The 24,488-nt window shown below is 38.7% G+C and overlaps 1 protein-coding gene across 1 annotated transcript in view; it reads right to left on the bottom strand.

Moving 5' to 3' along the window:
- Window positions 1-24,488, bottom strand: part of MYO16 (myosin XVI) — a 561,325-nt gene that overhangs the window by 484,844 nt on the left and 51,993 nt on the right. Inside the window, exon 3 of the mRNA XM_023553192.2 lies at window positions 13,869-14,012. Coding sequence (XP_023408960.2) covers window positions 13,869-14,012 — 144 coding nt within the window. The remainder of the gene's footprint in view (window positions 1-13,868; window positions 14,013-24,488) is intronic.

Consider the following 24,488-nt stretch of genomic DNA (forward strand, 5'->3'; position numbering starts at 1 on the left):
GACTTACAACTTTTTCTTTTGTACTTTTTTTTTCCCTTTTGGCATGCCTTGTAATTTTTTGTTGAAGGCTAGACACATTATACTGGGTAATACAAACTGAGAAAAATAAGCCATTAGTGTGAGAATTTATGCTAATCTGGTTAGCAGTAGGGCTGTGTTTCCTGTTTTTCACAACTATAGCTGCAAAAGACTTCAACTTTTTCCAATGTCCTTGCTTTTGTTTACTCTCTTGATTTTGAGATTTCCTAACTACTCCTCCTCTGAGACTTGGTAACTTGGAGCTGCGTCAGTTATAACCCACTGTTATGATATGGAGCCCTTTAGGTACGGTGGTAAGGTGTGGGGTAGGTGAAGCATTGTATAATCTTATGATTAAATCTCAGTCTTTTAGTGGGCCTGTGTCTCTCAGTTGTGAACTTAACAAATCTTTTTCTAGTGGTATAGCTGATTTCCACCAATCATCTGTCAGTTTTTTGTACTATGATGGCTTACGTGTTGCTGTGATGCTTGGAACTATGCCATCAGTATTTCAAATACCTGCAGGGTCACCCATGGTGGACAGGTTTCAGCAGAGCTTCTAGACTAAGACAAACTAGGAAGAAGGACCTGACAATGTACTTCTAAAAAAGTTGCCTAGTGAAAACATTATGGATAGCAGCAGAACACTGTCTGATATAGTGCCAGAAGAAGAGCCCCTCAGGTTGGAAGGCACTCAAAATATGACCGGGGAAGAGCTGCCTCCCCAAAGCAAAGTGGATGTTAATCACGTGGATGGAATCAAAACGAGCAGAAATAGCTGTAAACATCTATTAATAATCGGACTGTGGAATGTATGAAGTATGAATCTAGGAAAATTGGAAGTCATCAAAAATGAAGTGAAACACATGAAGATCAATATCCTAGGCATTAGTGACCTGAAATGGACTGGCAATGGCCAATTGGAATCAGACAATCATATCGTCTAATATGCTGGGAATAACAAATTAAAGACTAATGGTGTTGCATTCATCATCAAAAGGAACATTTCAAGATCTATCCTGAAGTATAATGCTGTCAGTGACAGGATAACATCCATATGCCTATAAGAAAGACCAGTTAATAAGATTATTTTTCCAACTTACACACCAACCACTAATGCCAAAGATGAAGAAACTGAAGATATTTACAAACTTCTGCAATTTGAAATTGATCAAACATGCGATCAGGATGTATTGGTAATTACTGGTGATTGGAATGCAAAAGTTGGAAAAAGAAGGACCAATAGTTGGAAAATATGGCCTTGCTGGCAGAAAGGACATTGGAGATCACATGACAGAATTTTGCAAGACCAGTGACTTCTTCACTGACAGTAACTTTTTTCAACAAACAGTGACTATACATGTGGACCTTGCCAGATGGAATACACAGGAATCAAGTTGACTACATCTGCAGAAAGAGACAATAGAGAAGCTCAATATCATCAGTAAGGACAAGGCCAGGGACTGACTGCAGAACAGACCATAAATTGCTCACACACAAGTTCAAGTTGAAGCTGAAGAAAATTAAAACAAGTCCACAAGAGCCCAAGTATAACCTTGAGTATATTCCACCTGAATTTAGAGACCATCTCAAGAATAGATTTCACACACTGAACACCAAGGACTGAAGACCAGGTGCGTTGTGGCATGACATCAAAGACTTCAAATGTGAAGAAAGCAAAGGGTCATCTTTCTCACTCTCATGCTAGTGGGTGCTCAGCCTCCACCATAACATCAAAATTACTATCAAAGTGTTCCTCCTGTGTATGAAAGGCCTTATGATATACCTCCAAATAATTAGCCATTGAAAACCTTACAAAGCACAGTTCTACTCTGGCATAGATGGAATCTCCATGAGGTGGCATCAACTCAAAGGCAACTGATTTTTGGTACCAGTTTATGGCTCCTATGGCTTCTGCTCTAGGTAAGTAGATCTCAGCTGTGACTCTGGATTCATCTGCCTCTCCAGTTTTCAGAGTGGTGGTCTGCCTTGCAACATCAGTTCTCTAATGAGTCCAAGAAGAGCCTGTGATTTCCAGGTCGTTCAGCTTTCTCTTGGTATAAGAATGGGAGTGAAAACGTCTAAGCTCTGCACAAGGTGGAACTGAAATTGGACGTTCTCCAGGCTTGTTCTTAAAATGACATTTTATTGCTTGTACTCAGAATTCTAATATTATGGTCTTGATCACTGTGAATATTAAGCAAGAATTTTCACCACAGATAGGTATGCTTAGTGATGAAAAGGCTTGGGTAGCATTAAATTTACAAGAACACAGCACAGGATAGGGGATGCTCTCATTTGCAATGGCCACTAAGAGGTTTTGGGAGCCAGAATGCCTTGGCTTCAGATATTTGCTCTGATATGCCAAAAAAAATACAACCTTGGGTAGGAAACTGGGTGTTTACCTAACTTTCTGCTTTGGGAAACTTGCCATTAGGTAAGTGAGGTAAATTAAGTAGGATAAACAATAAAATGTGTGCACCAAACTCATCAAAATGATGTCAAAAGTACTCTGGGGCAAAGCCATTTTGAGGGGTTTCAGTGGATTGAACCAGGGTTTCTGGACTGAAAAACTGCAGGGAGCAATGAATCAGAGGCAGTCAATCCCACTGTCCTGCAAAGTAACTTGGATATGAAAATGAGAACAACAGAGCAGCAATTAGAGGCGGTAGTTTGATAAGGTGTTCTTGTTTGTTTGGTGGTTAACATAAGAGACTGGTACATAACCATCTATTTAAGGGAAACGGCTGATAGAATGGCTATAAAAGTATGGGAAAGAGAAATAAAAGATTAGGGAGCAATCTTTGGAAACAGGGCAATGAGTAGAATCCAGAGATGATATAAAGAATTTAGCTTCTAGAATGAGAACAAATGCCTTTTTAAGCATGAAAGGCAGCTGAAGAAATAGGAGGAGAAAATCAATAGTTATTTTGTTTGTAGGAAGCTGAAGGCATTCAAGCCTGAAGGCTTCAATTTTCTCAGTGAAGTGGAAGGCAAGCTCAACTCCTGAGAGATTAAATATTGTATGTGTGGTCATTTACATAAAAAGTCGATAATCAGACCCTTGGCCTGGATCTTTTACCACAGTTCTTACTGGAAAATCAGACTGACTTAGAACCATTTCAACTTATACCTCATTTTCTAGGAATATAACCTTCTGAAAGAGCAAAGGCAGCCTGTATCCTGATATTCAACAAATCGAAGTAATGGAAAGGGTAATTTACTACCCAACAATAATGTTTTATATAGTAATATTTAATCCAGAATAGTCAAATATCTAATGAGTAGTGTTTTGCGATTATTTAATTTTGATATATCAACTTAAGCCACTTCACACACAGATGCAATACGTTTATAAAATATCATTTACTATTTCAGCTACGACAGAATTTTTTGGGTTCCAGAAGTTGCCTCCGGCATCCGTTAATATGATCTAATTGCACATTGCCTGTCAGATGCAGTCCATGACACACTCCAGCCTACAAGCAGACAAATTACTAACATCAGATGTTCAAACACCAAGGCCAAGGATCAGGAAGACCTTCGCTGCAATTTCCAGTAATGATTTCATTGTTGCTGAAGTGAAATAGTGATAAAGACATTGTTAAGCTTCACTTAGCAAATGGCTATTCATTTGCTGGTCTTTCCTCCTACGTTCTCTGAATTCAAGGAATGAAAGTCTTAAGAGATCTCCTGGTAGTATGTAACAGTAATAATTCAGAGATTTGCTATTACCTGTCATCCTTTAGAAAAATAAATTAAAATAACATCTTTTCTTTGTGTTCCCTATTGTCCAAGTCAAAAAATTATATATAATAGATAGAGTAAGATCTATTAAATGGTTTCAGGACATATTAGGTACCAAACCATTCTCTCTTAAAATTCATCAACAGCAAACAGGAAAAGTGTAATTCAACACACAGCTAGCAACACAGGTCATTGTTTTCTCAAAAATAAGCATCAGACAGTAGTTTCCCTCTATTTGAATATTTCCCTTTCAAAGTAATTAACACCAAAATAAAAGCAATTTGTTTCTTATGGCTCAAAATGCAATGAACTCTTTAAATGTGCATATTTGTCACAGCTTTAGAACTGCTAAGAGTACAAGGTAACTTAGCAACTATGGCCACAAATCAAAGTGAAATGTGGAAATTCAGATCTAGCACCCTGCAGATAAAGGCAAATCCTTAGTCCAAAGTCAAATCAGCAAAATAAGTGAGAAATGAGCACTGCTATTCAGAGATCATTTCATTTCCTATGAAACTAAAAAACTGCATGGTGCAAAATAGCAAAGAAGCATCTACTGCTCCTCTCTCAGCAGGCAAGTGGTTGGTTCTGAGGATATTTTACAAGCATTTATTCAGGGCATAGATACGTTGATCAAAACTTCTGCATAGATTTTCTTTGCTACTTATATGTTTTGTGCCCTTTCTCCACACAAACACGCAAGATATATATATAAATTTGAAGTCAAGATTTTCAAAAATATAAAACATGAAATGGTATGAGTTGGTGATTTTTCAGCAATTCTGATTTTATTCCTCAATAACAAAAAAGCCTTCTCAAAACCTGGGAAGCAGCAAATTATCTTGAAGTTATTTACAAACCAGAAAAATCACTTTGAGTTATAGAATATTGAGCCTGAATACGGTCCGAATTAGAAAACATATTGAAAATTGGATTATGTAGAATGGAAAATTAGAAATCATGTACGTAAGATGCTCAGATAATAAAAGAAGGTAACAGTATGAAAAGTCTCAGTGGACAAACTGTAAATAATTATATGTGATAAATATAAAAACTATAATGTAATATGTTAAAAATATCATTTTATGGGAAAGTAACAGATTTGATTTTGGGAGTTTATTCTACTGTCTAACTTCTCTGCTATTTGATGTATTTAAAAAAAGTAAGGATTATGCATTAAATCATTGCCTACCTCATAGAAATGTGCTAAGTATCCAGTGAGATAATATAAGTAAAACTGCTTTGTTAACTGCCATTGAATTGGCAACGCTGAGTGCAACCAAATGAAACCCTGACCAGTCCTGTGCTATATTCAAGATCCTTGGCATGTTTGAGTCCATTGTTGTGGCCACTGTGTAGCTCTCTCCAACCTAGGCATCTCATGTTGGAGCACTATATCAGACATTGCTCTACTGTGATCCCTAGAGTTTTCACTGGCTAATTTTTAGAGGCCTTTCTTTTTAGTCTGTCTTAGTGTCTGGAAACGCCACTAAAATCTGTCCACCATGGGTGACCCTGCTGGTATTTGAAATACTGGTGGCATAGCTTCCAGCATCATAGCAACACACAAGCCACTTGAGAGCAAGAAACAGTCAGACAGGGTGAGGGGTAAAACTGCTGAGCAACTGCAAAACTCTACTGAACTATATGCCAGAAATAGTTACAATAAGACACTCCCTTATTTAAGTATTGAAAACATATTGAAGAAACCTTCCCCAATCATTTCTTGACCCTCCCCAATTCCTAAACATACAAAGTACAGATGATTTCTATTGCACATGTAAAATGCTAAAATTCCAAAGAGAAAATATGTATTGAATCCTTTTATTTAGTAATATTTACGTATGTTTCTTACTTTGCCTACCAAATTCTAAATAACCAAGTTAGGAACTGTATTTAAAAGGGTATTGTATGATACTGCAATGGGAACCATGTTATTAGTCCAGCAAACTGCCACATCTTTCTCCTGTGTAGTGGCTGGTGGGTTCGAACCACCAACCTTTTGGTTAGCAGCCAAACACTTTAGCCACTGTGCCAGCAGGACTCTTGGGAACTTTGAGCTCTGCATGAATTAACTCGTAAGCAATATGACAGCAGAGCAGAATGGTCGGAGGTTCAGTTTCTGAAACTAGCCTTCTATGGGTTCAAATCCTGAGTCTCCCACATCCTATCTGGCCTTGGGGACGTGGATTAGCATCTCTGTGCTTCAACCACCTCACCCATAAAAAGCAGAAAAAGCTAGCACCTACGTAACGGAGTTTGGAGTTCATGAGAAGGAAGTGAGGTAATAAATGTAAAGCATATAGGAAAATGCACAGCACAGTGTGAAGGCTGGGAAAACGTTAATTATTAGTATCTGTTAGAGTTTTGCAGATCATTTGGGAAAAGAACTGACAACATTTACAGTAGCTAAAAAAATAAGCTTACTCCAAAACATTAAACAGTTTTGATTCAGTTAAATAGCAATGTTCTAATGCTGTCAAGTATATGACAGGAACACACACACGTTTATATTTACAAAAATATTTACAAAAATGTACAAATATTTATTTCACGAATCGATGAAGTCATTCATAAAGATAATGATTTCCTGAGTAACTTCAAAAATGTCCTTCAAATATATTTTTCAATCCGAATTCCATGCCCCGCACACTCTTAGAAATTTCTCCATCTTAGTAAACAAAAATTCCAGTCCTCACCTTTCAGTTCTCAAGCCAAAAAAACGAGAAATCATCTTTGACCTCTTCCCTTTTCTCAGACTCTAAATCCAATCCCACACCAAATACTGACAACTCTACCTTCAAAATATATCCAGATGTCAACCACCTCTAGCCACCTCCATCATCTCTTGCCTGGATAACGGCAGAAGTTTCCTCAATGTCCTCCCCTACCTAATCCCTCTTGTCAATTTTCAACACAGCAGCCAGGATGATTCTTTCAAACTTAAATGAGGCTGTCACTTCTCTTCTCAAGGCCCTCGAGAGGCCTCCCTAACCACTTTAGGTCAAAGTAGATTCTACAGTGTTTACAATGGGCTTGATCTAGCTCCACTGTCTCTCTGATGGTGATCTCCCCCTCATTAACTCCATGAGAGCTACACGGTCTCCTTGCTGTTTTCAAACACGCAAGATAACTGCTACAGGGCTTTGCACAGGATGCCCCTCTGCTTGGCACATTTTGTATTCACATGTCCACACTGCTCAGAGTCTCAGTTCTTTGCTCAGATGTCACCTTCCCTTAATATTCTCTTCCTTTCTTCTTGCCCCTTCCGGAACTTCCTCCTACTTAGCATGCTATATATTTCACTCATGTGTTTATTCATGCTTCCTCCCAATAGACTGCAAGCTCCAAAAAGGCATAGATTCTTCTTGCTTCTTTGTTCACTGCCAACTCCCCTTGTCTACAAGGAAAGGTACTCAAGTATTTATTGATGAATAAAATTGCAGTTTCTCTTATCCATCAATAAGCTTTTGAAAATGTAAAGAACACTGGACATGTAGTATTATATAATTTATAATAGCATTTAATTTTATGTGTAAAATAAATCTGTTTTTTAAGGTTGTTGACAGAAACACATATGACAGTAATCAGAACTTCATAACAATATATTTTGTCAACACTTATTTAAAAGAAAATTCTTTGTCTGGATGGATGGTTGGGTTGGCTATGATGTGATGACAATGAGGGTACCCAGTGTTGCTTAATCCATTCATTAAATTTCTCAGTGGTACACTTATATTGCTTCCGTTTGTTTATTTTTGCCATTACTCTAAAATGCAAAATGTCTTCTTGTTCACTATGTAGCAACTAGCTCACAGTACTCAATCAATATAAATTTGATGAACGAATGAATGAATAAACTTCATTCTTCATGAAGGCAGGGAGTACGTTAAAACAAAGTTAATGATCAATAAATATTAGTTAAATGAATATAAGTATCTGATCAGTCAATGAACAGGACCAAATGACAACTACCAAATATATCACTTCATAATCTAACTAGTTGGATTATTTTATGCTGTGAGAAACAGGATGTTGCAAAACAATGAAAACGTGCTTTATGGTTTGAAAATTATATATTTAATTCTATAATCATGCATGAAAGTATGCCAGTTTCTACTTCTTATTCTGTCTAATAAAGAAAAGCAATATTATCAGACATTGAGAAATTCGAAGTGTAGAAAGAGTAGGATAAGGAATTCTATAATATGGGGAAAACTGAATGTGGTTATAACGCAGATTTTATTAGCTATAATGAGGGTAAGGAATGGCAATGCTAAACTCAGGCTGACTTTCAAAATTGTTCTCTGAGTTTTCCTTCACTTGTCCATTCACGTGTTCAGCAAATATATACTAAGTGTTGATAACATGCTGGACACTTTTAACAAGAAGCCACACATGCACTAGCTAGCTACTTCTGTGACTTAAAACCAAAACCAAACCCATTGTCATTGAGTTGATTCTGACACATAATGAACCTACAGGACAGAGCAGAACTGCCCCAAAGAGTTTCCAGGGAGCATCTGGTGGATTCGAACTATGACATTTTTGTTCAGCAGCCTGAGCTCTTAACCACTGGGCCACCAAAGCTCCTTCTGTGGCTTATTGGATGTTTATTAACTCAGTGCCCATTATGATGCTCCTTAATGAACACCGCTGGTATAATTTAGAGAAAGGATTATTGAATATAAACCATGTCATTCCAGGCGGCAGAGATGATTATTATAAAGGCGAGTAGCAGTTAGTACACTAGATTGAGTTGTCACCATGGAAATAAATAGAAGCCATGGAAATTGTATCACATGAGAACAAAGAGAAAAACAAATCATTATTGAAAACAAGGACAACGCACATGATAATGTGAAAAATCAAGGAACACATAAAATGTGCTGGCAACCCCAGCAGTAGACAGGGAAAAATATTCAAGAATGGGACCATAAAAAGGATTGTAGAGAAGTCCCTTCCTACATCATAATGAAGCTACCACTGAATCTGTCAAAGAAATGGGGGTATCCCAAATTGGACCATAATTTGGAACATCTTCAAATTGTTATCCTTTCTCTTAGCATCTATTTTGGGGAATGAGATTGGATTGCTGCCAGTATTTACCGACTTCCCTTGGAAGACTCTGTTTAACCTCAGCAGGAACAAGGCTAATGTACACCTCTTCAGATATGCAAGGAGTCACAGAGGGGACCTAAGTAATTTGCCACTATGTGTATAATTTACTCTGTTAATTACAGCGTACCTTGCAGATTGACATCCCAAGTACCAGTCCTGGTAGCATGTCCCTAATCCTAACTCTTGTTATAAACATGCTCCCTCCTCATCTTCAGGATCACTGACCACCAATCCAACAATGATATCTCTGATACCTCTAATACATATGATAACAGTCTATATATGATGGAAAGAGTCAATTTGAATCTTACATGGTACTCATATATTACAACAATTGAGAAATGACGCATCAAATCACGACAAAGTAATGGTGTTAAATCTCAAGTAGGAGAGCTCACGATATGACAGCAGAGTGACTCTAAGGTGCAACAGGTATCCAAACCCACTGCCATCGAGTCGATTATAACTCATAGTAACCCTATGCGACAGAGAAGAATTGTCCCATAGGGTTTCCAAGGCTATAATCCTTCCAGAAGCAGACTGCGCATCTTTCTCCCTCAGAGCAACTGATGGGTTGGAACAGCCAACCTTTCAGTTAGCAGCTGAGTGCTTAACCACTGCACCACGAGTATGTTGTTATTAGGTTATTACCATCGAGTTGGTTCCGACTCAAAGTGACCCTATGTACAACAAAAAGAAACACTGCCCAGTCCCGCACCATTCTCACAATCATTGTTATGCTTGAGCCCATTGCTGTAGCCACTGTGTCAATCCATCTCGTTGAGGGTCTTCCGCTTTTTCACTGACCCTCTACTTTATCAAGCATGATGCCCTTTCCTGGGACTGGCCCCTCCTGATAACATATCCAAAGTATTGAGATATCTCATCATTCTTGCTTCTAAGGAACATTCTAGAGGTGCTTCTTCCAAGACAAATTTGTTTGTTTTTCTGGCAGTCCATGGTATATTCAATATTCTTCAAAAACACCATAATTCAAAGGCATCAATTCTTCTTTGGTCTTCTTTATTCACTGTCAGACTTTCGCATGCATATGAGGCAACTGAAAACAACATGGCTTGGCTCAGGTGCACCTTAGTCCTTAAAGCGACATCTTTGTTTTTTATTTTTTAACACTTTAAAGGGGTCTTTGGCAGCAGATTTGCCCAATGCAATGCATCATTCGATTTCTTGACTGCAGCTTCATGGGTGTTGATTGTGGATCCAAGTAAAATTAAATCCTTGACAATTTAAATATTTTCTCCATTTATCATGATGCTGCTTATTGGTCCAATTGTGAAGATTTCTGTTTCCTTTACATTGAGGTGTAATCTACCAGTATAAGTACATTCAAATTGTACTTATGAGTATCATATGACACTGTACTTTTGAGTATCATATGGGAAGGAACCCTGGAGGCACAATAGTTAAGTGCTCAGCTGCTAACCAGAGGTTGGTGGTTTGAATTCGCCAGCTACTCCTTGGTAGAAAGATATGGCAGTCTGCTTCTGGAAAGATTACAGCCTTGGTAACTCTATGAGACCGTTCTACTCTGTCCTATAAGATCGCTATGAGTCGGAAACAACTGGAAGACAGTGGGTTTGTTTTGGAGGCTTTATCATCTGAGACTCCTAGTCTTTGACTCTTTGGAGACCATATAAAAAAGGTAGCACATCTTGCCCTGTTCCATTAGAAATAAGAAACTGAGACATTCTAGAATGCAGGAAGAAAATGCTGGCTGGCAGGGGAACTAATCGCTAACAAACCCTGTCAGAACTCAAAAAGGTTAACTGTAGTCTAGAAATTTGCATCAAGGAACTATAAAAGGGATTTTAAAATTATAAGCAAAACCACATGCATACTGTTTTCCAAGTATTAACAGGAGCCCTGGTGGTGCTGTGGTTAACAGCTATCGCTGCTAACCAAAAGGTCAGCAGTTCAAATCCACCAGCTGCTCCTTGGAAACCTAGGGCAGTTCTACCCTGTCCTATAGAGTCGCTATGAGTTGGAACTGACTCCACGGCAATGTGTTTGGGTTTTTTTTTGTTTTTTTTTTTTAGTATTAATATGGCCATTTTGCACACAGGAATCAAAAATAGCCTGTTTTGGCAAAGGCCCGGTGTAGTTAATGATAATTAATCAAACAAAATAAATGAGATAGGACTTGAAAAAAACTGTTGAACCTTCCAACCGATATCAAGAAAAAAGAAATCATGACATGGAAAACTCTAAAAGCCATAAATCTAACTTTGCTCTCAATAAAAGCAGCATCTTCCGCCAAGCCAGAGTGGTTTAATTATTTAAATAAACGACAAATGCGTCAAACAAGGACTATGGCCAAAGCCCCTTCCTAAGTAACTGAGATTGGGGCTGTAAGATTTCCAAGCATTCTAAAGAGTTCCAAAGTCTATCATTTCACAGTATCACTCACAAGGTCATCAAGGAGCTTAAAGTTTCTTTCTGTTTTATCTTTATACTTTCCTTTAATACTAAAAAAGAAATCCCATAGCCTTTCTGCCGAATTGTCAGTTCAGTTCCTCCTAGACTCCATTTCTATGAAACGATTACTTTGTTCTTATATGAGTTAAGAAGCTTTTCATGTCTTTTCATGTAGAGTACAAGCCCTTCAAAAGTTGCTATTCCAAGCTAAATAATCTTTGTTTCTTTTGTCTTTCCTTATTCAGTGAACATAGACTTCATCCTCCTGGATTTGAAGAAACATTTTTTAGTGATATATATTTCTACTGTGGGAGGAAAAAAAAAAAAAAACTACAAATATTCCTGAGAGAAAAATTAGAACAAATGAAACCTGTTACAAGATTAAGAAAGTCCAAATTCCTAAGTTTTTCACCCTGATGCTCCTGCTTGTAATCTTAAAAACGAGGGTGACAGGCAATGTAGCAGGTAGAATTGTGTCCCCCCAAAAGATGGGTGTAAGTCCTAAACCCCAGTACCTGAGCAGGTGGATTTATTTGAAAACAGGGTATTGGCAGATATAATCAAGTTAAAATGAGGCCATACTGACAGCATGGACCTTAAATCCAATGACTGATGTCTTCATAAGAGAAAGGAGGGGGAGATTTAGACGCAGAAAACAGGTAGAGAGGCCATGTGACGATGGAGGAAGAGACTGCAGTGATTCAGCTACAAACCAAGGCCTGTAGGGAGCGACAAGAAGCAGGAAAGGCAAGGTAGAGTTCTTCCTTAAAGGCTTCAAAGGGAGCAGGATCCTGCTGCCACCTTGATTTCTGACTTCTAGCCTCCAGAACTGTGAGAGAATAAATTCCTGTTGTTTTCAGCTACCAAGTTAGTGGTAATGTTACAGCAAAACCAAACCAAACCCATTGCTGTCAAGTTGATTCTGACTCATACAATATCCATTGCCATCAAGTCCGTTCCCACTTATAGACTCCATAGGAAAGTGTAGAACTGCTCCCAGAGGGTTTCCAAGGTGCAGCTGGTGGATTCGAACTGCCAATTTTTTGGTTTGCAGTTGTAGCTCTTACCCACTGTACCACCAGGGCTCCTTTCGACTCATAGTGATGACATAAGACAAAACAGAACTACCCCAGAGGGTTTCCAGAGCTGCAATCTTTACAGGAGCATAGTGCCACATCCATCTTTCTTCCGTGGAGTGGCTAGTGGGTTCGAACTGCCCACCATTTGGTTAGCAGCCAAGCCTGTGCCACCAGAGCTCCAATGCAAGCAGCATGGCCCAGAGGTAAAAGGATGAACTTCGGGGATAGTGATCTTGAGTTCAAATCTAGAGTTTTTTTTGGCTGGTAGCAAGCTGTTTCATATTGTTGAGCATCAGTTCCTTTGTCAAATCTTGAGGGCTATGTGAAATAACGCATAGAAAATGCCAGGCACATCAGAGGAAATCATTAAGGAATTAGATTATTTTTACTCATAAAGAAAAAATATCAAATTATTTATTATTACTCTTAGATTCCTACATGTTTTCTAAAAATCCCACATAATTTCTTAACATTTCTGAGGACAAATTAACTAGACAAAAAATTCCAGTTCCAAAATAATTCCAAGTGTATGCGAGGGTCATTGCCAATGGTTTAAGTTATAATTGAGAGTTAAAAATAAGACAAGTACAATGCCTTTTCATTTAAAATTTTCATTTTTATGTAATCAAATATTGTAGACTTTTCTTTACTAGACATACCAAAAGAAGACAATTCAATATAAACTCTATTGCCACGTAACTGTATTTTTATTCATCTAAAAACTAGGATGTGACAGTAAATTGAAAAAAAAAAGATCAAACCTTTCTTCTTAGGACTGACTTGCCGATTATCACAGCACACACTTTCTAAGGAAAGGCAGAAGGTATACAGCCTGGTGTGCCATCTACACAATTTGTTTTATAAACTATGAGACCTACAACCTTGACTTGAATTATCTTGCACTCCAGGCAAATTACCAAGACACATGCACATAATTTGCCTCAAACTGTTCTAAGTAGGGAAATATTATAGCTAAGTATTAACCTTTTATATGCTGTCTTAGTCATCTAGTGCTGCTATAACAGAAATATCCCAAGTCGGTGGATTTAACAAACAGAAATTTATTTTCTCACAGTTTAGGAGGCTAGAAGTCTGAATGCAGGGGGCCAGCTCTAGGGGAAGACTTTCTCTCCCTGTTGGCTCTGGAGGAAGGTCCTTGTCTCTTTGAGTTTCTGCTCCTGGGTGATCTTCATGTGGCTTGGATGCATCTCTCTTCCACCATCTCTGCTTCGCTATCTTGCTTGTTTAACCTCTTTCATATCTTAGAAGAGATTAATTTAAGACATACTCTACACTAATCCAGTCTCATTAATGTAACAAAGACAACCCATTCCCAAGTGGGATTAGAACCACAGGCATAGAGTTTAGGATTTACAACACATTTTGGTGTGGGGTGGGGCACGATTCAATCCATAACATATGCCATCGAATATTTTAACAGTAAACAGGCTGAACTAAATTACTTACTAATACAAGCAGCAGAACAATATCAGGGTTATCACATGCACAGGCAATGTGCATTGGTGTCCAAAAATCTTCATCCTGCTGGTTTACGTTGACCCCTCTGTCAATCAGGACCTCCGTAATGAAGGCGTTATCATACCGAGCACACTAAAAAAAGAAAAAAGAAACAAATAGAAAATATAAATTACAATATGGTTTATTCCAAATTTCCAGGGCTAGCAATTTCAGATGACACTCTTGAAAAATAAAAGATGGAACTTAAATGGCAAAAATGTATTCATGTTTCCAACTAACCTTTAAGGAAAGGGTCAAAGTGAGACCTGCCAGGAAATTGAGTCCAGGAACAGTGGAAAGACATAGAGGAGATTAGGCTCAGATTTTAATAAAGGGAAACAGGCATTCCACTCCGTGGGTCCTCTTTATCTGTACATAGAAGTATTAGAACATCTTGGACTTTTCACCAGAATTAGATTTTCAGAATAGAGATTTGAACATATTATTTTCCTGCTCTCAAACAACACGGTATATTAGTCAAAAGAATAAATTCAACCATTTTATTGCCTCTAAGAAAGACCCTTCACAACCTTTCTGCCTTCATCTCTCATCATTCTCATGTGGAGATTTCACCCCACTGGTGTAAGCCTACCAAGCATTCCACAGCATGCTATATTGTGAATGCTAACAATTATAATTAAAGAATCTCCTAACACAGAACTCAATGATCACTTACACTGTATTTTATAAACATTCCTTAATCTACCAAATCAAACTCCCCAGGAACTTATTTTGTCCCTATTTCTAATATACTATTGATGGTTAAAACTTGGATAAATGTCATGTGTATAAGTCAGTGCTGGCTTCATGGACATAGGACCCATGCAACCATGCTTGGAAGAGCTCCACAATTCAGTTTAATGCTCTGCTATGGCTGCCTTAAATTTTAATAATATTTGAAAAGGTGCTGCATTAACTTTGTACTGTGCCCTGCAAATTATGTAGCCAGTCCTTATATAAGTCTTTTTTATATTACTATGCCCGGGTGGCGCAGTGTTTTAAGAGCTCGGCTGCCAGTTCAGTTCCACCAGCTGCTCCTTGGAAACCCTATATGGGGCAAAAGAACTGTCCCATCGGGTCACTACGAGTCGAAATCAACTTGATGGCAACGGGTTTTTTGGAATACACTACCTTAGGTCAAATGCCTGCAGGTAAAATTTCTGGGTTGTAAAGTATGTTTGTTTTATAGAATTTAGATGCATAGAAGAGATGGCCCTACCAAAAAGAAGTACCAATCAATAATTCTACCAGAAATACTATCATACAAATTTATTCACCCACTATTGGATGATTACGACATGCAAATATGTGAGATGAACGATAGCTATGTCATAAGGAGGGAAAGGAGGGACCTGGAATACTCTGTTAAAGAGAACCTGCACAACCCATGAGGTCATATGTTATTTGAAGGTGGACTGAGATTAGTTAAAAATGTACTTTGTAAACTCTAGGGAAATCATTTTTTAAATTATTAAAAGAAGTATAATTGCTATGCTTAGAGATGAGAGAAAATGGAATCATAAATAATGCTCAATTAAAACCAAAAACCAAACCAAACCCATGTGAGTCAATTCCAACTCATAGAGACCCTATAGGACAGAATAGAATGGCCCCATAAGGTTTCCAAGGAGCACCTGCTGGGTTTGAACTGCCAATCTTTTGGTTAGCAGCAGAGCTCTTAACCACTGTGTTACCAGCATTTCTCAATTAAAACCACAGATGACAAAAAAAGAGTGAAAAACAAAGAAAGGAAACAAAGACGAGAGCAACAAATAGAAAACAGTTAAGAATATGGTAGATACTAATCTATATCAAAAAAAAAGAATCTATATCAATGATCACTTTAAATGTGAATGGTCTAAATACACTGAAAGAGAATGTCAGAATACGTTAAAAAAAAAAAGCCTCAAATGTACGTTGACTACAATTTAGGGCCTAGATCCAATTTCTTTTAGGAAATCCATACGCAAATGATGCCTTATGCTACTCTCTTTATCTTTTTGATAGTTCACTGCACAATCAACAATAATGCGACCTCCTCCTTTGGTGCCTGTCAAGATGTCATCAACCTGCACCTCAGGAATCCACATTTACAATTCAAAGAGATTTGGCTTTTCAGTGTCTTTCACAAAACCTGAGTTAATTAGACACAGGGTTGAAAGTGGTTCTAGTGAAATCAAGCCCTCTCAAGTGATGTAATTTTCAGAATCACATGTCAGAGGATTATGAATAATAATTTGACAGCAATAAACACCTTCTAATCACACTTGTCGGAGAAGATTATAATGGCCGAGATTCCTGTTACAAAGTTCTTACAATATTATTATTAGGTAGTAAACTGCTAATTCTCCGCAGAAAGAATTTTCTTCACGTCGACAAATTCTTCTCCCAATTCAGATTGTTCTTCTGCGCTGCAACCAATTTCTGGTGAGACTTTACAGCACCAAAAAAAAAAAAATACTGAGCCCCCGCCCTATGCCCCTCAGCAGAAATCTGACACCACCAGTGATGTCCACATGCAGCCTACCCAGGCCCAGTGCCATCTGCAGCCTATAGTCATTCAATCTCCTAGTTTTTTCTTGTCACCATAGTCTCCATCTCAAAATGCCACGGAGGACCAGTTTCATAATTTGTGGGGCCCAGTGCAAAGTGGGCAACTCTGGTGGCATAATGGCTAAGTGCTATGGCTGCTAACCAAAAGGTCAGCAGTTGGAATCCACCAGGCGCTCCTTGGAAACACTATGGGGCAGTTCTACTCTGTCCTATAGGGTTGCTATGAGTCAGAATTGGGTTTGGTTTCTTGTGGTTTTAGTGCAAAGTGAATACGTGGATCCCCTTATTCAAAAACTACTAAGAATTTCAAGATGGTGACAGCAGAGCATTAAACCAAGCATGGGACCTTCTAAGCACTACATGGGGCCATATACCCATGAAGTCAGCCCTGAATTGCCAAGTTTCTTTGATTGGACAGCGTCCCACGTTTCCTCATTCACACACATTACTCTTCCTCCACTGGAATCCAGTTCATTTTAAATAAACTCTCCTCATGTGAAAATGTTCAGAGAAACTATGTGGAAATCTATCTCCCTGAAAATACCACCTCTCTTGCAGCCTTATCCAGTGTAGGCTAAATTATTCTCCCACCCGAAAACCAAAAAACTCATTGCCATTTCCCATAGGAAAAAGAAGGACTGCCCCACAGGGTTTCCAAGGAGTGGCTGGTGGATTCAAACTGCTGACGTTTTGGTTGGCAGCTGAGCTCTTAATAACTGTGAAAAAGCTTTGACATTTTCTGAGGTCAGTCTGGATTCTTCTAGAAGCACTGCACTTTCAACTTCATGAGCATCTTTTTAGGATTCACTTAATATGCTACCCTTTTCTTCCAATCTAGTCACTCCCCTCATTCATCAAAGACATGGGGTCAATGTTTACAGCTTTCACTTCCATCTGAGTGCCATGAATATACTAAGCACCACTAACTTTGAATTTCCCTTCCTATACCCATGGCTGTCGAGTCGATTACAACTCCTAGCGACCCTACAGGACAGAATAGAACAGCCCCCAAGAGTTTCCAAGGAGCGCCTGGTGGATCTGAACTGCTGACCCTTTGGTTAGCAGCTGTTGCACTTAACCACTATGCCGCCAGGGTTTCCTCCCTTTCTATACTGGAGCTCAAAATGTCTTCCCTCCTGGACTCCAGTGAGTTTCATCTACATTTTGCTTCAGCTATGCAGTCCTCCTGATTTGCAAGACCAAATATTTCTCTGAAATATTAACTTCTCATAACCTGACCTATGGTGGCGCAAAGGTTAAGGCACTGGCTGCTAACCAAAAGGTCGGCAGTTAGAATCCACCAGGTGCTCCTTGGAAATCCTATAGTTCTACTCTGTCCTCTATAGGGTCACTATGAGTCTGAATCAACTCGATGGCAACGGGTTTGGTTTTTTGTTTGTTTGTTTGATCTATGACCAAAATCTTCCATTCTACTTTCTAAAAAAAAAAAGTACCATCACAAACTACTCCTTCCTTTAAGCCTATTCAGAGAATTGAGCATATAATTAGGAAATGACAATGAACACTTCTGACACTAAATCAGGAGTTTACAGCTTCTGTGGTAATGCATTCTTTCACTCACTTTTAATTGTTACCAAGCAAAAGTTATAATTCTCGATGCACAAAGTCAGTAAAATGTGCATTACTGATTTAGCACAAAAGACTTTGGAAAACACAGAAAGCGAATGGCAAACAAAAGCAAGGTAAAACTTAAAATCTGTTCTATTTTCCCTACTTGTTGGCATCAAGAATATTCCATAAGTTTTAATTCTTCTGGTTGGCTAATGAGCATGTCATGAACAACCCTGAAATCTTTCACTCAAAAAATAAAAAATTCAGTATACGCATTTAGTGTTCACATATCAAATTCCACTGTTCATATATGAAAGTTCCCTTTTGCCAGGTTTTTCTGTTTGTTTTATTTTTAATGGGATTGGGTATACTCCAACTTTATTAGGAGTTCTCTTAAAATCTGCATATATTATACTGGAAACTTCCCTGTTCACTTCTCTGCAATGATTCAAGAACCACTGCGGCAGAGTAGACTTGCTAAGGGTTACTAGGACAGCATCCAACTTGATCCAGAAGCCAATTATTGAGTGAATATCATGTGCCAGGTACAGATGCATCTTCTCCATGTCTGGTCCTTACCACGTTCACATAGTAGGCATTGAAAATTGTTAAGGAAAAGGTGTATCACATACACGCTAGAAGAGGAAACATGTGAATAACTGTACAGCACACTTCCCTCACTCTAAAAAATAAAATAAAAAAGGAAAGAATAAAAGAAATGAGGAATTCGAATGGTGAGTTTAAGGAATTACAAGATGGTGGTGATAGCTCCTGTTTGAAAGAAAACGGGTAAGTCTCCTGTTAGAAGTTCCATTGAAGATATTCCTTGACAGAGAGGGACGAGTCAGAGAGTGGAGGTGAGGAAGTGAGGATCTCCAGGAGAACAGCACATTCTGAGCCTAAGTACTGAAGGTCCAGCCATGGCAGGCCATTGAGGAATGTCATTGTTGAGTAAGTTAACTGACTAGTTTGGAAGCCACGTAAGGTAGTCCGGCAAAACAACGAAAAGACGTTCAATAGCCCACACTATAAAGACTCAATTACAGCTTCTGTTAAGGGCGTTCCATGGATTATAATGTAACCAAAGCTATGTTCCCAGGAAATTTAATCATATACTGCTATGGTGTGGTTTGGGGAAGAATGAAGAGAGATGGGATAAAGGCTATCACCTGGGAGGCTCATGACGACATAGTGAAGGTAGTTGGACATACGGTTTAAGTGTTATCCTGGAGAGGTGGCCATTTGTGCAGAAAGGAGGAGACAGAAAAGATAATGTATATACACTTCATTTTGAAAGCAGTTTACAAAGCCTCTCTGTCTAATTATCTATGCAGGTCCCTGGATATGCAAGCGGCTTGAATCAGACTAACCTGAAGGTTGGTGGTTTGAACTCTGGTTCATCCAGAGATCCAAAGACAACACAGAAAATAGTCCTAGTAATCTGCTTCCATAAGTATTATGGTTGAGAAAACCTCATGGAGCAGTTCTACTCTGTAATACATGGGGGTGGCCATGAGTTGGAATCGACTCAACCGCAAGAGGTTTTCAAATTTTTTTTTAAACTTACCTCTCTACCTGTCTTTCTGTCTGTCTGCCTGTCTGTCTACCACATGGCTTAGGATCCTATCTCTAATTTTCTACAAAGAAAACAAACAAAAAATAATAACAAACACCACTCCCTTATCCCCTTCAAGCTAATCAACATATTTTAAGTTCTTTGGAAGTAGAATATTGATCTAAAATTAGGAGGTAAAGCTCTGATGTCACATGGACCTGGATGCATGATCTAATTCTGCAATAACCAGTTATATCCCTGTGGAAGCTATACAACTATCCCTATTTGCAAATGTCTTAGCTTCTTCATCCATAAAAAGGTAATATTAAAATATAACCTCATATGAATGTTGTGAAAACTAAATGAGATGTTTGGTGAAAAGTGCTGAACATAAAATAGGATCTGACAATTTTAAGTGCAGATAATAAAAATTACTAGGAATAGAAATAACCCCATTGAACAAAAGTAAGAAACAGAGATGTGGGGCAATATTTTTTTTCTTGGAAACTTAATCTTAAAAAATTCTACTACTGAACAACAACAAAGTGTCTCTGAACTTTCCAGCAGCTTTGGGGCTAAGTCAAAAACCAAAACCAAACCCGTTGCCATCAAGTCAATTCCAACTCATAGTGACCCTACAGGACAGAGTAGAGCTGCCCCTTAGGGTTTCCAAGGAGAGGCTAGTGGAATCAAACCCCTGATCTTTTGGTTAGCAGGCAAGCTAAGGACATAAAAGGAAGCAATATGATGTCCAATGGCAATTTGGATTAGCCACAGTGCGTTTTTTTGGCCTACGTATATGAATTCTCAGGGATTCAGAAAACATTTCTACAACCATACAGAAAGAGAAAGAGAGATGTATATCAGTAGCAAAATTAATTTAAATTTGTTGAAATTTCCCCGAATTTTTGACATCGCTCTGATATCAAAGAAATCAGGAACTTCTATATGGTTCTTTGTATTCACCACCAATGCCATGGGCCACCCTTTCAGCCGGTGCTTTGATCTGTGCAAAATTACTTCAGCTTCTTTGTCACTGTCTCATATTGGCAGGTCATATTTATCATAGTGCCATCTTGAATGTGCTTCTCATCATTCCTGCTTTTCAAGTATCTGCTGTCTAGTAAATACACTCCAGTTATCTTGCCACAGATAAAAGACCTAAAATACTCTGAATTGAATCATATTTACTATTTCCACCTGCATCTCAAACAGCAGTACCTTCCTGCCAACTGAACCAGACTCTAAGATAAGACATTCTAGAGAAATCCAGATGTGCACCTCTGATGCACATCCAGGAATTTTAAAATCTTAATAATAATGGTTGTCCTTCCAAAGGAATGTCAACTGCCCTTCAGCTGAGGCTGGTTTGCATAATTCTAAATGACCAAAATTTTACTAAGTAACTCTACATCCCAGGCACTCTGTATATAAAGTTGAGTGACACAGTAACTACTCTTGAAAAATATACAAAAGGAGGAGGAAGAACTGTCTGGAAACAGATCATTTCAACTCAGTGTGCCAGGTTCTGTGACTGAGAATATTCACAGTATTCTGTGGAGTCACAGGAAAGGGTACCTAACACAGCCTGTTAAGAATTGGACAAGAGATGGTAACATAGGAGCTGTGATAGAATTCTTGCCATCCATGCAGGAGGCTCGGGTTTGATGCAAGGGCAATCACCACCCATCTGTCAGTGGAAGCTTGCTCCATGCTATGATGCTGAAGAGGTTTCAGGGAAGCTTTCAGACTAAGATGGACTACAAAGGACCAGGAACAAAGAACTGGCAACCTACTTCTGAAAACAGGCTAGTGAAAACCCTATGGATCACCAAACAATCATGGGGATGGCACAAGTCTGGACAGCGTTTCATTCCCTAGTGTAAGTCAAGAGGCCAGCTTAAGGGCAGCTAACAACAACAACAACAAACATAGGAGCCAAGTCTGGAGGGTAGGAGGTAAGCAGATGGAAGGGTATGAGACATTCATACATCCAATAATTACATAACTACTCACTGAGGACCTACTATGTGGCCAGCACTGCAGTAAGCCAGAGGGCTGGTGCTCTGATCTAGATATTACCCCTACACTAACAGCTCACATTCAAGTGAGCTTACTTTCAAGTCGAAAGAGAGCTGAAATGGGAAGCATGGGGCTACCACAGGCTATGGGGCCATCTTGAAGGAGCACCCAAAAAACAGGGAACAGCATAAATAATACTGAGGAATGAAATAGCCATTTGAGGAATTGTAAGTCATTTGGCATGTCAACAGAGTAAAATAAATAATTGTAATTGCTTAAGGGAGGCATTTTTTAAGCAGACGACTTTCAGCTGAGACCTAACGGACAATCTTTCTTGGCACAACATTCCAGATTCTCCCAGAAATGATTGTGCCAGGTGTTCAAAGCTGCTAAGGGGCAAAGTTCCACAAGGAGAGGCTGTGATATATTCCTCACCCATCTGCCACTTACTCTGTCGATAAACCAAAAACTAAACCCGCTGCCCTCAGGTTGATTCTGACTCAGACAACCCCACGTGTTTCAGAGAAGAAATGCACTCTATAAGATCTTCAGTGGCTGTCATCTTAAGGAAATGAATCCTGGTGGCACAATGATAAAGCACTCGACTGCTAACAGAAACATCAGTGGTCAAACCCACCAGCTACTCCGCAGGAAGAAAGACCTGGCAATCTGCTCCCACAAACACTTCAGCCTAGGAAACCATATGGGGCAGTTCTGTCTTGTGCTATAGGGTCACTATGAGTCAGAATCAACTCGAAGACACTGCAACAACAACAAGCTTATGGAAGTAGATTGCCAGGCCTTTGTTTTACAACACCGCTGGGTGGAATCAAAGTGCCAACCTTTTGGTTAGTAGTCAACAAAGGGTCTGATAGTTTAATAAACCAATTTTGTCCCATTGTTGCAGAGATATAAAAAAAAAAAAAAACTACCTGGTAAATTCACTAGGGAAATTTCTATAATTTGATATTGCATGAAACAGCCCTGTATGGTGTATTCTCTCAGAAACTGAAATCCTGATCTCTGGTTTCTGGTGGTATTCTAAGAATTTTGACAATTTGCTCTTCTATTACCCTTTTACCCCATAAGTCACGCATGTGGGCAGACAAAATTAAAATGTGCTCTTAGTGCTGATCTAGTGCCCCGGTTATCACGTGATATTCAGTTGGATATTACAACAATGATGTAAAATCCTCAAATGCAGACTCCCAAGTTACAAATGCCATGGTCCTCACGGATCAGTCCAGAGAAATGTTGGATATAAAAATGCAAAGTCCAGTCAGAAATTTGAATCTTAAATTACATCCTTGAAAAGACTTCAAGGAGCCCATTATTTGTAGTTCATGGCAACTCCAGGTCCTTCTTTCCAGTGGACTGCAACTTGCTGCAATCTCTGACCCTCAGACATCAGGAGAAGTCCCCAACACTCTTTCTCTCTCTCATTCACATCCTCCTACCTCCTCCATCTTGCTCCTTCCCTTGTCTCCCTGCCTCCCGCTGCACCTTCCTCTACAGACATCACCCACATCATATGCCCTAAGCAGGAACAGCCCCTGGGGAAGGTGTCGCTTCTTCCTCATTGACTTATTTCCTTGCTGGACTTTACCCTTACAGAAACTGCCCTTTCTCTTTGAAGAAAGAAAGAAGAGGGAAAAGGTAAAGAGCCCAGATGTTCTGGCACAGGCGGGAAGGTCAGTGGTCAACTTTCATATATTGATTTTGGTTTGTTTGTTTATTCCTCACACCTATACAATGTTTGACATAAGGCATTTCTTTAGACATTTTCTCTAGAGTCCTAATATTCTGCCTCTGTTCAAAATATAATATTCTCTGCTTGATTTCCAAGATACTAAGCTGTTGAACCACCTTTACTGTAGTAAGTAGCTAATTATCTCTTTAATATAGCTCCTGAGATTTTAAAGAAGTTTATACTGAAGTTCAAAAAGAAGCCAAATATACAGCACCATATTTTCTTATAAAAGTTGAAAAGACATTAAAACACTTAAAATTCAATATTCTTAAAAAAGTAGGATTTTTAAATTAGTTTATTTTATGAAATATACATGATTATTATTTAAATCATTCAAGCATCACTCAAAAAAAAGGTAAAAATTAAAAAGCCCTGTGTCCATCCCCCAATGTGAGGCACTGTTAAAAATTTCTTCTGCAGCCCTTAAGATATTTTCTTTGCTATTGCTATCTCTCTACCTTTCTGTCTGTCTATATCTATTTGTTTAATTATACTATATGTACTATTTTCTAACATACTTTTGTCATTTACTAACATAAAACCAAAAAACCAAACCCATTCCATCGAGTCGATTCCGACTCATAGCGACCCTGTATGTCTCGGACAAATTTTCACATCTGTTGTTGTTGTTAGGTGCCCTGGAGTCAGTCCTCACTCACAGTGACCCTGTGCACAACAGAAACAAACACTGCCTGGTCTTGCACCGTTCTCAAAATTGTTGTCACGTTTGAGCCCATTGTTGCAGCCACTGTGTCAGTCCATCTCATTGAGGGGCTTCTTCTTTTTCGCTGACCCTCTATCTGTTGTAGCTCACTATTTTTAACAGTTTTTTCGAAGTCCACTGTCGAAATGGCTAACTCCATTTAAAATTACTATCTACTTGGTGAAAGAGTATTTCTTCCTTTCAATGTATTTCACTTAAGCTTCACTCTGGTCTGTTGCTGTCATAGCTCATAATTAATAGAGGCCGTATTTCATGCCCCATTCAAGAGGGTTGCGTTACCATTAGAAGCTCCTTGCCAACTGCTCATCTGTAAAAGATCATAACATAAAACCTGTGATGACAATTTAGCTCAGCTCATGTGGACTCCATACACATCATCATTTCTTCCAAAGA

This window comes from Loxodonta africana, chromosome 23, assembly GCF_030014295.1.
Source record: "Loxodonta africana isolate mLoxAfr1 chromosome 23, mLoxAfr1.hap2, whole genome shotgun sequence".
Classification (NCBI taxonomy): Eukaryota; Metazoa; Chordata; class Mammalia; order Proboscidea; family Elephantidae; genus Loxodonta; species Loxodonta africana.